We start from the raw sequence: 14769 nt of genomic DNA, 5'->3' as shown, positions 1-14769 counted from the left end.
AGATCCACATCTCATGGCCGATCCTATTCAGATGGTCGAACCAGAGCTCCAATCAGAACCAGATCACCAACTAGAACTACAGTGCCCCGGACTAGTTCTTCATATCATACCAGATCACCTAGCCATACTAGGGAATCGAGATCACTGGTTTACCAACCTACTTCGGTACTTACCACGTCGAGATCTCGATACAGTTCCTCTGACCGACGACGGGTGATCATTGCTCTGATACCACTAATAGGCCTACAGTTTCTTACGATATTCCGCCTACACGCTCTGAGAATCCTTCGACTCACTCTAGGATCATCGCTGAATAATGGGAACATGATCACAATCTCACTCCTACAGCAACTCCGGATCTAAATATGATGATCAGGCCATAACCTCAGCCTGGAACCAAATACAGCCTTCTACTCCAGCCCATCTGGCTTCGGTAGCACCTGGCTCTTCATCTGGTCCACCTCCTGACATTGATCCAGTCCAAATAGTCATGCCTGCATCTCCCGCTCACTCTGAGTTATCTACCCCTGGGGATAGCTTTGCAGCAGTTGAGACAGCTCAGGTACTCGTTTGGATTTTAAAAGCTCTAACTTCCCTTGAGTACTTCAGCAGATGACGTGGATCACTCTTATACTCTTAGGAACCGGGATTGGTCTACCATCACCCTACCACCTCGACCTTGTATTCTGAAATTATCCAGTACACTAAATGATGGTTTCAAGAGCCTGAAACGAATTAAGGACGGATTCTCTGCTCCCAAATATAATCCTTCTACCGCTCATGTCCACGGCGTAACAAAAATCTCTACGGCTCCAACAGTTGATGAGGATATTGGAACCCTGTGTGGCAAACGAGCTGCTTCGCCCCACCTTATTGAGGACCGAGAGTTGGCTCACATGATTCAGCCGTGAGAAAGTCGTTGCCATCTATTAGTTACGTGATTGCAGCAGTCGATGCTCTTCACTCTGCTCTGGAGCATACTTACTCTGATCAAGATGCTTACATCTGAGGATGCATGACTCTGGACCAGTTCCAAATTAACCTGGATCAGTTGTCTCATTTTTTGGGCTACACTCTTGCTGTTCGCCGACATGGACCCCTTAACATCTCTTCATGGGAGGAGCGATTTAAAATAGAACTGTTTAGCCAGCCATGGCTTACTGACACCCTCTTCAGTGGCAGCATCCAAGAAGTATCTACTAAAGTTGATAAAGAAATCCACTCAAGTCTCGATTGAACTATTAAAGATACAGAAGTCACAGCTCCAGGACTTATTAAAACAGTGTTGAACTGCACAGTTCACCCCTACCAATCCGGATTTATGCAAATTTTTTCGTGACGCTACACTCAAGGCCGTGGCAGAGGAAATAGATCTGGCCGTGGTGGTTCCTCCCGTTGAGCCCCTGTCCCCAGTCGTTCTGATTTACAACATTCTGCTAGGCGGGAGATTACAGATCTTCGCCCCGAATTGGACCATCCTCAGAGATCCGTACGTCACCAACCTGCTACTTCACGGCTACCAGCTACCTGTTATTGGCAGTCCGCCTTTGACGTCGCATCCGGCTCATCGCTAATATCCTGTGGACCAGCTTCAGACTCTGCAATCCACAATAGGTACGCTATTAGACAAACTCGCGATAGAGCTCCTAGGTCCATCGCCCGTCACTCCAGGATTCCCCTGTCACTCCCCCATCTTCTTGGTTTCAAAGAAAAATTCCAACAAACTCCGGCTCATCTTCAATATGAAGTTGTTCAATGCCCGGTTCCTGCTTCCACCGCCTCACTTCAGGATGGTGTCGATCAACCTTTTATGCACCATCCTTTTATGCACCATCCTGAAGAAGGGAGACCTCCTTAACAGCCTAGATCTTCAGGATGCTTATCTTCTCGTTCCGGACCGCCTCCGTGGTGTAGTTGTTAGAGCGTCCGCCCGGAGAGCTGAAGGTCGTGGGTTCGATCCCCGACCACGTCATACCAAAAGACGTTAAAATATGGTACTTGTTGATCCCTGCCTGGCGCTCGGAATTAATGGGTACAACAAGGACTGGTCGGCTCGGAGTCAGTATAATGTGTCTGTGTGGGGTATTCATGCTTCACTGTGGCATGGTATCTCAGTGGGCTAGCCCTATAAAACCAGCTTAAGTCTGGGCTAGTACAAGCAGCCGCACATACACATACACACGCATGCACGTCGTCATATGAGAGAAATATTCTCAAGCACGACGTTAAACCCAATTTCACCTCACCTCACCTTCACGTTCCGATACATCCAGAACACCGGAAGTACCTTCGCTTTGTGTTCAACGGGATCACTACCAATGGAAAGTCCTACCATTTGGCATTTTCACGGCCCCGTGGCTTTTTACCCGAATTAACAAGCCCATAACAAGCTTCCTCCACTTTCAAGGGATCACCTTCGAAAGCTACATAGACGATTGCATCCAGGCTCAACAGGATCCGATCATATTGCTTCGCCAGCTACAGTTCACCACCACGCTTCTCAGACAGTTAAGGTGGCTGTTGAACATCGCGAAATTGGAACTAATACCGACTCAGAGTCTCCGATTCATCGGAGCACTGTTCGACACTCGTCAGGGGATGATGTTCGTCCCTCACGACAGGTGGATAAAGATTCAGCGATGCATTCCTCCAGCATTGTCTCAGGCGAGAACATTACGACAGTGGCAGGAGCTACTGGGCCTTCTGACGTCAGCTCAAGCCTTAACGTACAGAGGCCAGCTCCAACTTCGGCCGATACAGCGATTTCTACGCCCATACCTTCAGGCTGACAACCCCCAGAAACTGATTTGCCTTCCAGAACTGCTTCGTCAGTCCTTCAGTGGTGGCTCGACGAACGGAATGTTTGCACCGGAGTCTCTATGATGCCCTTTTCACCGACTCATCACCTATTCGTCGATGCATCCCTCATGGGCTGGGGAGCTCACTTCCTCGACCATCAAGTGTCTGGGCTGTGGTCATCTGACGAACGGGTACTTCATATAAACGAGCTGGAATTCAAGGTGGTAATTCAAACCATCTCACATTGGGCAACAGAGCTTCAATCAACCAGTCTGTTGATCCAATCAGACAATTCAACAGTGGTTTGGTATATAAATCATCTAGGCTCGACAGCCTCGGCTACAATGGGCGATCAGGTTCTTCCATCTCATCGACTCACTCAACATCGTAACCAGAGCCAGACACATTCCCGGGGTGAAAAATGTGATTGCCGATGCCTTGTCCCGATCCAACCGACCGTCCCCGACAGAGTGGAAGTTACTGCCCCAGATCTTTCAGTCGATGATCTACCCGTTATCACAGCCTCAAATATATCGTTCGCCACAAGGGTCAACAACCAACTTCCAAAGTTTGTATCACCAATCCCAGACTCCATGGCTTGGGACCTCGACGCGCTGGCAATATCATGGGAGGGTCTCAGTGCCTACGCGTTCCTCCCTCCAGCTCTGCTACCAAAGTAATACAGAAACTATTGGCCGCCAACAACATACTACTGCTTTTGGTCGCACCCTTCTGGCCAGCGAGAAGTTGGTTCATCAACCTAAGAAGCCTGGCAGAGCCAAACCCAGTACCGCTTCCCTACCGGGACGAGCTACTTCTTTACCCTCACTCGGAACTGCACCAGGGGTCACCTCAGACCCTCAATCTACACGTTTGGCGCATCTTCAGAGATCTCTCATTGCTAAGGGTTACTCTCGCTGAGTGGCCACAGCTATCACTTCAGTGCATCGTACTTCGCCTCGTTCCTTGTACGGCCACAAGTGAAAGAAGTTTGAAGACTATTTCAAGGTATGGGGAATTGCATCTCCCACTTCCACCTCTGCTCAGGTCGTTGGTGAGTTTCTCCAGCATCTCCGCACTATTAAGAAACTCAAGGTTACTACATTAGCTACCTACTTAGCCGCCATCAACTCAGTTTTGGCTGATTTCCACTGGTCCCGAGTTGCAGAGTCTACTACGCTCCTATAGACTCTCTGACCAGTCCAGGAAGTTCAGACCTCTGTCCTGGGATCTGTCCGTCGTCCTTCGTCATATGATTTCTACAGACTATGAACCTTTAGAAGACAAGGACTTCGAACAAGTGACATTCAAGACATTCTTCCTGGTAGCTTTGGCTACCGCTGCTAGTATATCTGAACTGCATGCGCTTGATGTCAATCGGGTACGGTTCGAGCGGAAGAAGCATGGCAAGGCTTTGCTGGGTCTCCGCTGGGACTTCATTGCGAAAACCAACTGCCAGGGCAACCGGAGCTGGATGTTTACCATTCCCCCTGTTGACCACCATTCTTGTGCCTGATGATAATGAAGATTTGACACTCTGCCCTGTTAAGGCTCTACATGTTTACCTTGCTGCCTCCAAAGATCGTCGATGGCTACGGAAACGCCTCTTCATACCCTTGTTGACCACTTCAAGAACTGATGTTTCCCGGACCACATTGGCCTTCTGGATGCGTGCCACGATCCTGTGAGCCTACACCTTTGTAGGGTTGCCTCCTTCAGCCGCTTCCAATCCTCATGAGACTCGTGCACTAGCCTCAACGAAGGCCCTCCATAGCAACTGCTCCTTGACCGCTATCATGGAAGGTTGCTTCTGGCGTTCTGATACAGTCTTCTCTTCACATTACCTGCGAGGCCTGTCTGTCACGGATGTCCAGAGACTACACCAGTTCAGACCTCTTGTACTGGCTCAGCAGCTTACATCGTCCCAACAACACAGATGAGGGACGGTTCCGCATTCGCGTTACTGCTTCCTTGTATATACTGAATAAAAGTTGAACTGGATCTCAACCTTTTGTTCTCATTATATTGGTTTAAGAACTACTTCACTTGGCCTCCATACCAAGGCATCGGAATACGGCCACCTAGCGTTGCCCTACGGAACTGAGGCACAATCAGTATGACGATGCAGAGGTGTTCGACATTCACGCTTACTGACCTATACTCCACTGAGCAATTACGTCAGTGAAGTGTGACAATCCCAAATTCCAGTGGATTTCTGCCTCCGAAGTTGCCGGGCACATCCTTTGACTAAGCTTAGGCAAAGGAGTGAGGGTCAATTTGATGCTGCCCGGAACTGAACGTTAAAACTTGGAGATGCCGAGTTGTGTTTCTCTTTCACCTGCCTCGGTCGGTGTCTGGGGGACCTTCTTGAAGCAGGGGCTGGCCCGATTCTAGTCGCAAGACTTTAATTAAGGGGGTACCTTGTAAATCATGGCGAGGCGAGGCCTACTTGCTGAGTTGCGTCCTTTGTCTTGTACAAGGTTGCGGCCGAACACCACATCGCTCGGGAGCACCCATCTCCCTGGGAGTCATTGTGCTTAGTAAGCCAAGGGCTTCTGGAGAACCCACAACAAGCATAGGAGGTGCGTGCATAAGTGACAGGCCTCCCTTGTACATCGCTATCTAGGGTTGTCATCAGTCCACACAGCTCCAAGACCAGCTGTTCGCACTGTCCAGACAGAAGGGTAATCTGCGTCCCGCCGTCCAACCATGGGATAAGTGCAAGTCATGAGATAGGATAAGTTTAAAAATTAAAAATTTTAATATAAATTGTAAATTTTATACTTATCCTATCTCACGCGATGGATGCCCTCCCGGCCTCCCCACTACTCAGTTTACAATGTTGGCTCCAAGATGAGAATGATCATTCAAGGTAGTCACGTGGGCAATTAGTGGAACATGCTGCAAGCTTCATTAGGAACTAGGAAGCTAAGTAAGGAGAACAGCATGGAGTGCACGGGCGAATGGACAAGCAGGCCTATGGAAAAAAGTTTACAGTCGTTCCACTAAAAGTCGAAGCGAGAGAGAGGGGTGCAAGTCATGAGATAGGATAAGTATATAAATATACAATTTATATTAAAATTTTCAATTTCCAGTTTCTCAGGATTTAGGAAAATAAGCACATTGAATATATATCCAGTTTTGAAACCTGGGTTTTTCACAAATGGTCAGCTAAGGGTACTTAGTTTGGATACCTAGGTAAATTCCTGTGTGATACAAAATATTTTATGACGAGTGAACAGAGGTTCAAAAACTTGCTCTGAAGATTTGTGTTCGTTAGAATCCGCCCCGTTATCATGATTATCGAACTTACTTAATTACAATAAATACCGATCATCAGAACATGCTGAGTTCCTGTAACTGGTTAGAATTATTGTCTGTCTGCACCCAAGTTTGTGACTTAATCTTTTCATTCTAATTTGTGAACGATCAATTTAGAACTCAGACTTTGTTGTGCAACAGACTTATTACACAAAGTTCATGCTTTACTGTCAACATACCACATCTGTTTCATTGTTTTACATATCTGATACTTTACCCCTATAGGTGGCTGTGCTACTGCCATGTACCAGCGTTCTGCGACAGTCTGCCAAGGTATGAGACTACTCTGATCTTCGGTCGCACTCTGCTGAGGTCTGTCTTCCAAACCATGAGGAGACAACTCCTGGACAAGTTCCGAGCTGAGAAAGACAAAATGCCCCCTGACAAAAAGACTCTCGTTCTCACCCATTTCCCCAGGTGAGTTGTCATTTTCTGTTATGGGCTTCTATAAAAAAAAAATGAGTCTGGACTAAACAATCCAGTGATCGACATCAGTGGAAACAGTCACATGCTTCATCCAAGTCAGTTAGCCTGACCCCCAAGTCCTGTTAGTTATATGTTAAAACTGGTATGGGTTGCACCAAGTTTAATCTGGATCTTCACTCTGGTAGTCGAACAAGTTAGATCTGTTGAATATAAGCCAACTTTGTTAGCTAAATGCAGAAAATAGTTTTGTCATTTACAATTCTTAGTCTTATTTGCAGAAAGTATACATCGGACCATGTTTGGGAGAAATTCCAGTTTCTATAATCAAAAGGACAAATTTCATGTTGTATCACACTGTTCTCTATGCATATATTATTTAAAGGTCTAGCGTGGTCAAAATCGATCGAAGTGTAAATGTTTAATGGCTATGTTTAGGATATACTTTGGCTGGTCATCTCATTTGGTTATGTTAAGTTGAGGCGTGCTACACTTAATCTGACAGAACTGACCATGTTTCACTTAATTCGTCTGTTTACAAACATGTTTTCACAAATCAGTGTGAGTCACCATCAAGTGTTAATTGGGCTGAAGCATCAAGTGAAGGCATCACCAAACTGTGAGATTATAGCTGTGTCTTGTTGCAGGTTTCTGTCTATGCTTGAGGAGGAAGTGTATGGCTCCAGTTCCCGATATGGGATCCAGACTTCTCCCAGAACCCAGCTAACATCCCAATATCTCCAACACCGCTACCAAGTAAGAGGATCCTCATGTTGTTCAACATCCTGGAAAACTTTCTCACAATTTACTACTTTGTACTTATGTTGAAACATGCATGATAAGAATTCGTGTGTTCTCTGTCCTAAGTATTCACAGAGGAAAAAGGAATGATTTTAATGAAATTGGATTTAACCTGTAGCTGTTGTTACCTAACCCTTTTATCTTTGTAGGGGTTTCCCCTTACAGTGTGCATTTGTGATGGCTAGAATGAGGGGATTCTGTCCCCCCAGCAAAGTGAAACACTGTGTATGTTTGTTTGAATGTGATTGTTTGAATGGGACAGAAGTACTGTGTCTAGTAGTAGAAGCATTCTCTTGTCATGTGAAAGGCCCTGGTTTAATTCTTCAAATGAGTGCATTTTGTGAAGCCCATTTCTGGTGTCATCCACCGTGATATTGCAGAAATATTGCTCAAAGAGGCATAAATCATACTCACTCATTTAGTTAAATTAATCAGTTTGTATTACTTTGTAGTTTCATGTTATGATTATATAGTTTGAATGAGATGCAGTTTTGAATTCAGTTTGCTAGTCATACTATATGCAGTCTTTATATCTATGACATTTGGTGTAGATGAAATTTCAGCAACACCATCCTCAGCACCAGGGGTCAGTGGCTACAACCGTTTCACAACCGGCACCAACTCCACTGGCCCGGGGCCTGAAGGCTTCACATCCATCAACATCACACCAGGTCTCATCACACCAAGAAGGCCCTCCAAAACTGAACCAGGTAATCCTACATGTGATGCTCATCCTAGGGAATAGCTGTCCTTGTTGTCGGAGATGATCCTGAAGGGGAGACCTGTGAAGATCCGGGTTAGAAATGATCTTCATGACCCATTCTTGTCGTAAGAGGCGACTAATGGGATTGGGTGGTCAAGCTCACTGACTTGGTTGACACATGTCATCGTGTCCTAATTGCGTAGATTGATGCTCATGCTGTTGATCACTGGATTGTCTGGTCCAGACTCGATTATTTACAGACTGCCACCATATAGCTGGAATATTGCTGAGTCGCGTCGTAAAACTAAATTCACTCACTCACTGAAGGGGATTGTAGGGCATTATAGGGGCTGAGTATTTGATTTCAAAACCTGACATTGATGCTCATGCGATCAGCCAGTGATTCATCTGTCCAAGGTCATTGTGATATTTCTGACTATAGCATAAACTTATAGTCACTGCTCACTCAAAGGGGGCTTTTGAATGAGGATTGGATGATCACCATGGGTGCATAGTATGGACATTTCTTTAGTGATTAACCACACATAATAGTGACTTTCTGTTATAACCTAACTGACCCTGAATAGATCCCCAAGTCTGGTGGAATTGGCAAGTGGTAAAGATGATATGGATGATGTAATTGTATGTTGTGCAGGTCAAACAGGGGAGAAGAGGAAACATGAGGATAGTCTGCTGGCAGACGAACTGAAGAGGAAGAAGATTGAAGGCGATGTCGCATCAGACACAGTCGCTGAAATACTGGCCACCATTACAGATCCTGCTCAGATGGTTGGACCTGATGTAAGTAGGATGTTTCATGCTTTGGATCAAATTGTACTGACAGCATGATGCTAAAATTGTAAGCTGATCACAATATAGGTCAGCTCAACAACTGCAGGAGTGTGAATTTGAGATTTATAGAGAAAGGACATTGCAGCTTACAGAGACAGGATTGACTAACCAATTTCGCCTAGTTTTTGATTAATTTCTGTTGTGTTTTGAAATCAATATTGTCTTCCTCTTTTCATTGATGCTACGGCCTCTAGTTTATCAATACTCTTGTACAGAATATATCTGTTTGATTGACCAGATCCTATCTTGTTACAGTCAAGCCTGCTTGTAATGGACATTATTATGATGTCATAGTTTCTGATGTGACATCTCTTCCAAGTGGTCATTCTGAGTTATGATAAAAGTATCCTGGTCATAGAAGATGATCAGGGACATTCGGTTGAATGCAATTCATTTTACACTGACGGAGTGGGGTGTTGCTCATGATATCAAACACTTGTTTATCTAAAGCCTTCCAAGGTCGCGGGTTCGATCCCCGACCGCGTCATACCAAAAGACGTTAAAATATGGTACTTGTTGGTCCCTGCCTGGCGTTCGGCATTAATGGGTACAACAAGGACTGGTCGGCTCAGAGTCAGTATAATGTGTCTGAGTGGGGTATTCATGCTTCACTGCGGCATGGTATCTCAGTGGGCTAGCACTATAAAACCAGCTTAAGTCTGGGCTAGTACAAGCAGCCGCACATACACATACACACGCATGCACGTCGTCATATGAGCGAAATATTCTCAAGCACGACGTTAAACCCAATTTCACCTCACCTCTAAAGCCTTCCATGGTATAGATGGGATATTGCTGACTGTGGTAGAATGCAATCAACAAATAAAAACTCATGTGATTTTGACACTGTGATGAAGTTGTTTGTTACGAAATATTCAGTTGTCATTTATCTGATCCAGCCAACTCTGTTCCCAACCCACACGGCCCGGGACGAGGCAGCACGACAGGAGGAGAACAAGGGGGTGATCAACTTCCATGTCATTGGCAACTCTCTCAGCCAGAAGCCCACTAAACAGATCTACATGTGGCTGATTGGTCTACAGAACGTCTTCTCACACCAGCTGCCTAGGATGCCCAAGGAGTACATCACGAGACTTGTGTTTGATCCGTGAGTGGTTGATGACTGTCTACCTATCATAATGCTGCCCTGTGTTGTATTAAACAAAACGTTTTGCATTCTGAGTGGATATTGTGGTCTTGGGGGTACCTTGGTGGTCACATGCAATGAAGATGTATATGTTACCCTTAACACGATTAAGACGTACCTAGATTACACAAACCTGTAAAGTTCGGGGTTAGAATTGGTTTCCAGCAACCCATGTTTGTCGTAAGAGTTGACTAACGGGATCAGGTAGTCGGGGTTGCTGATTTGGTTGACACATGTCGTCCTAATTGCGTAGATCGATGCTCGATGTTGATCACTGGGTTGTCTGGTCCAGACTTGATTAGTTACAGACCACCCTCATGTAGCTGGAATATTGCTGAGTGCAGCATTAAACAACAAACATATATTGTTTGTACTTTATCAGATGGCACACATTGTATCAGATGATCGAGGTTTTATAATATCCCTTGATCTTTGTTTGATTTTCAGGAAACACAAATGTTTATCTCTGATAAAAGACAAGCGAGTCATAGGTGGGATCTGCTTCCGGATGTTTCCTACCCAGGGGTTCACAGAGATTGTATTCTGTGCTGTGACATCTAATGAACAGGTCAAGGTGAGTAGGTCAAGGTAGTCTTACTAAAAGGTCAAGGTCAACAGAGCAAGCATTATAATGTTTGAACAATCAAATTTCCTTCAGTTATGTTACTGAAACCTCTGTAGAAATGATTATCAAATATTTTACTCAGTGATTCTAGTGCAATATGCTTAATTAACTTCTGACAAGATTGTATGAATAACACACTTCTGTAATTACAGTTACTGTGATGTTTTGATGCAGTTTCTAAGCATGCTGTTTGTTGTAAGTTGTGAGGAAGTGATTGAAGTGACCAAACTGATTATACAATTGTAATAAAGAATTGTTTACATACTATCTTGTCATTAGTTACACATTAACTTCTGAATGCTGCTACATATCATGAAAATACTTACTGTGTGATATATAACTTAGATTAACTGCACGCAGGGGCTGTAAGGGGCCATTCACAATTTAAGACTAGGGTGTGGTGATGATGATTTTAAGAGGGGTCATCCATTTTGTTCTGGGGAGGTAGTAGGGGGCATCAATCTTGTAGACAATTTTGTACATAAAACAAATATTAAAAGATTATGCTTAAAAAATATGGGGAGGGGGGTAATTGAGTTTGTACATGACATGCAGGGGGGATCACTTACTTTGTACATAAATTTTTTTTTTGGGTGTGTGTGTGTGTGTGTTCACATTGTACATGCTTCTCCATAAAAATCATCATCACCCCTTAAGCCATAAATTATGTATGGTCCCTTAAAATAGAAATCGCTTTTTCAGAAGAGAAGAGATTATTCATGCCATACAGAATTAGTAGTGATGTGTTCTCTTAAAGCAGGCATATGCATTGTTGCATGTGAGAATCCTATAATCATGGGTTCAGTTCCTCAGTTCTTCATGATGATGATGATGATGGTTCTTGGTTTGGCAGCATCATACCCAAGTTCTCCTAGGTGATGTGTGAAGACCTGCATCACTTTGGGTCCATGACATGACTGGAATGCTGTGGTATTGAACCCAACTCGCTCGCTTAGAAGTATGACGAAGATGTCTTAAAATGACCCTGTATTCAAAGATTTATCATGTTAATTGTTTTCAGGGTTATGGAACACATCTGATGAACCATCTGAAGGACTACCACATCAAACACAACATCTGTCACTTCCTCACATTCGCTGATGAGTATGCCATAGGATACTTCAAGAAACAGGTAGGCTGCAATGTTATTCAGCTGTTTATCATAATGTCAGGTGGGCTAGTAACTAATAACCAGACATCAAGAACTTTGCATCAAACCGATTGGCATGTCATCTAAATAGATGTAAAATTTGCATTCATGATTTTTGGTTTCTATGCTTGGGGATTCTGGATTAAAACAGGTCCCAGATAGGCTATACTGGTCTTAGGAGGTGGGATAATGGAATTTGTGGTCAGGCTTAGTGAAGTGGTTGATTGCTAATCATCATAGCCTGTAGATGTGGATAACTGTTCACAAGATCAATCACTGGATGTATTCAGAGACCACTGGCCACTGTCAAATAGCTGGAGTATATCTGAGTGTGGAGTTAAACAACAAACTAAACCAGATGCTGAACGCAGTGTCAGACAGAATGAGGGAGGCGGGAGGGAGTCAGTACCCAAAGGAGGGACTTTTCTTCAAAGAATTCATAACTTCCTACAGGTTTGTATAATTCTTTTTTTCAGAAGAAGTCCTCAGCAGAACACATATAAGCATAAGACAGACTCCCCAAAGATATTTGAGATCGGAGTGAACATTCTGTCTGGCAAAACTAAACCCGGGTGGAGTGAAATCTACAACCGATACGGAAATAGAAAAACACTTACCGAGCCACCTGCACTGGCTGGATGCCAATCAAACGGGGCGTGAACCAGAGAGCCCAAGTTTATATGTCAATTGGCTCAAACCAGAATCATGACATAAAACCCCCACCCCAATCCATTACAATGAAAAGGAAATGTATGGGGACATGCCGAAACAAACTCCTTAACTCTAATATAGCCCCAGCCAGAGAGAAGCGTATGCAGAGGTATATAAGGGTAGGGAAAGCCAGTAAAATTTAAACAAACACTAAAAAGCCAATAACCCAGGAGTCGAAGCCAATAAGTACTGCAAACTAATGCTCGAATGCACCCTCCTGTTTGGAAGAGCTTTGCGGACCTCGATAAAACCCAGAGAAATTATTAGCCTCGCTAAAATCTTTCTGAGTGAAATCGAATCGAGTACAAACGCCATGCATTGTAATGAAGTGAAAAACAGGATAAAACACCCCAACCAAACACTATCGGGCGCGGAGGGAGGATAAGTGTAGACCACCATCCCACAAAGCTGATTAACACAGACTCCCAAATACCGGAAGTCTTCGGAAGAGGGAAAAAAAAAAAACTGTAAGCGCATAAAAATCCCCTGAATAGCAAAAAGCTTAGCCCGAACGTATACGTTGGCTCACACCATTACACTAACCTGGTCACGCGACATGACGTGCCTCAAAGAGGCATACCAAACAGTGCCCGCGGGGGTCGTAACTCCAATTCCGTCGAAGATGGGTTAATAGCCTATGACTGGTTAAAGCGCTGCTCAATTCACGGACCCGCCCTCTTGAAGAGGACGTAAGCGGACGATGCGTACACCCAAAACCCACCCGTAACCCGAAGGGTGGTAAGGCTAATAATGATGTAGTGATATGAAATATACTCGACGCTGAGCACAGAACGGATACCAAATGACCAGTTACTAACTTGGTCAGGGTGGCAGGACACTTCCACTGGAGAGAACCAAAGACCTAACCGGTGCACGATCCTTAGAATGCGCGTCAAGTCGGTAATGGCTTAATGAAGGTGGTCTGCCGCTCCAAAGAGCCGACAGAATCGATCTTCTTCATTGAGCAGTGCCGCTGTGTATTGCCAACAAAGCAGCATCTGCCCTACCCAGTCTGTCATCAACCCTCGGAAGGTTAACCTTAGCATTGTAACTTGAACAATTACGGAAACAAGCCAGCGAGTATAAAGTTAAACTTGTTCATTACAGACTCCCAGTCTTCCCGCCAATTAACAGAACACATGGGTACCCGTGACGGATCCCTAAACCAGATCCTAAACTCTGCTTGTTGTTGTTTACATCCAGGGCTTCTCTAAAGAAATCAAACTACCAAAGTCAGCGTACTTGGGATACATCAAGGACTACGAGGGGGCCACCCTGATGGGATGTGAACTCAACCCCCGGATCAAGTACACCGAGTTCTCCCAGGTTATCAGGAAACAGAAAGAGGTGGGTGACTCATCTGTTGTGCTCATCTGTTTCTTCTTTCATTATTACATTGCCCTGAGAAAATTTGTGGCATGTGATAAAACTGTTTATCATTATCATAATCAGTGGTACTCATTATCATGATCAGTGGTAATCATTATCATAATCAGTGGTAATCATTATCATAATCAGTGGTAATCATTATCATAATCAGTGGTACTCATTTCATAATCATTACTGATAGCATGTGGTGCTCATCATAATTATCAGAAATGCATGCATGGTAATGCATTATAATAGGTAATCATCATTGTCAGTACAAGTCTTCCAAATAAATCAGTATGCATGCTCCAAATCAGTTACAGGTTGGACAGGAATTGCCCATAAGTACAGGTTATGCCATTTATTGGTGGTATTCCAATCATGAATGCTCCAAATCAGGTTGGACAGAATTTTAAGTACAGGTTAGTCTTTCTTCCCATGAATCACAAAGTAATTGTCCTGTGTATAGTAATGTCCTGTGTATATATGTAGACGTTACAAACGGTATTCTTCTGGAAAGTGCTCTGTGGATTCTATAGTTGTAACGTCACATTTCTCTTCTCCAGATCATCAAGCAGATTGTGGAGAAGAAGCAGGAGCAGCTGAGGAAGATCTACACTGGTCTCTCCTGCTTCAAGGACGGAGTGCGGCAGATCCCCATCGAGAGCATCCCTGGGCTCCACGAGTCTGGCTGGAAGCCAACCTTCAGCCCAGAGAAGGAGAAGGAGAAATGGTAAGGGGATTTAGCAACATTGGTCTGTTTCACAGTAGCTGTGGTCAATTAACTAGTTTTTGAGTACTACTCTGTTCTTGATTTGTGTTAATTCAGAAAACCATGTACAGGTCACTAGTGTCATTCTTGATGCTGC

General features: G+C 44.3%; 1 protein-coding gene across 1 annotated transcript in view; it reads left to right on the top strand.

The window, feature by feature from the left end:
• LOC124282271 (histone acetyltransferase KAT2A-like) overlaps nucleotides 1-14769 on the top strand; it is a 30281-nt gene that overhangs the window by 12404 nt on the left and 3108 nt on the right. Inside the window, 10 exon segments of the mRNA XM_046718225.1 lie at nucleotides 6346-6537; nucleotides 7191-7228; nucleotides 7231-7299; nucleotides 7908-8054; nucleotides 8703-8848; nucleotides 9799-10007; nucleotides 10494-10620; nucleotides 11693-11803; nucleotides 13736-13879; nucleotides 14467-14633. Coding sequence (XP_046574181.1) covers nucleotides 6346-6537; nucleotides 7191-7228; nucleotides 7231-7299; nucleotides 7908-8054; nucleotides 8703-8848; nucleotides 9799-10007; nucleotides 10494-10620; nucleotides 11693-11803; nucleotides 13736-13879; nucleotides 14467-14633 — 1350 coding nt within the window.

This window comes from Haliotis rubra, unplaced genomic scaffold, assembly GCF_003918875.1.
Source record: "Haliotis rubra isolate DU_JTF1 unplaced genomic scaffold, ASM391887v1 Scf297, whole genome shotgun sequence".
Taxonomy (NCBI): Eukaryota; Metazoa; Mollusca; class Gastropoda; order Lepetellida; family Haliotidae; genus Haliotis; species Haliotis rubra.
The sequence above is the reverse complement of the archived record's forward strand: the minus strand, read 5'-3'. Positions and strand labels throughout refer to the sequence as shown.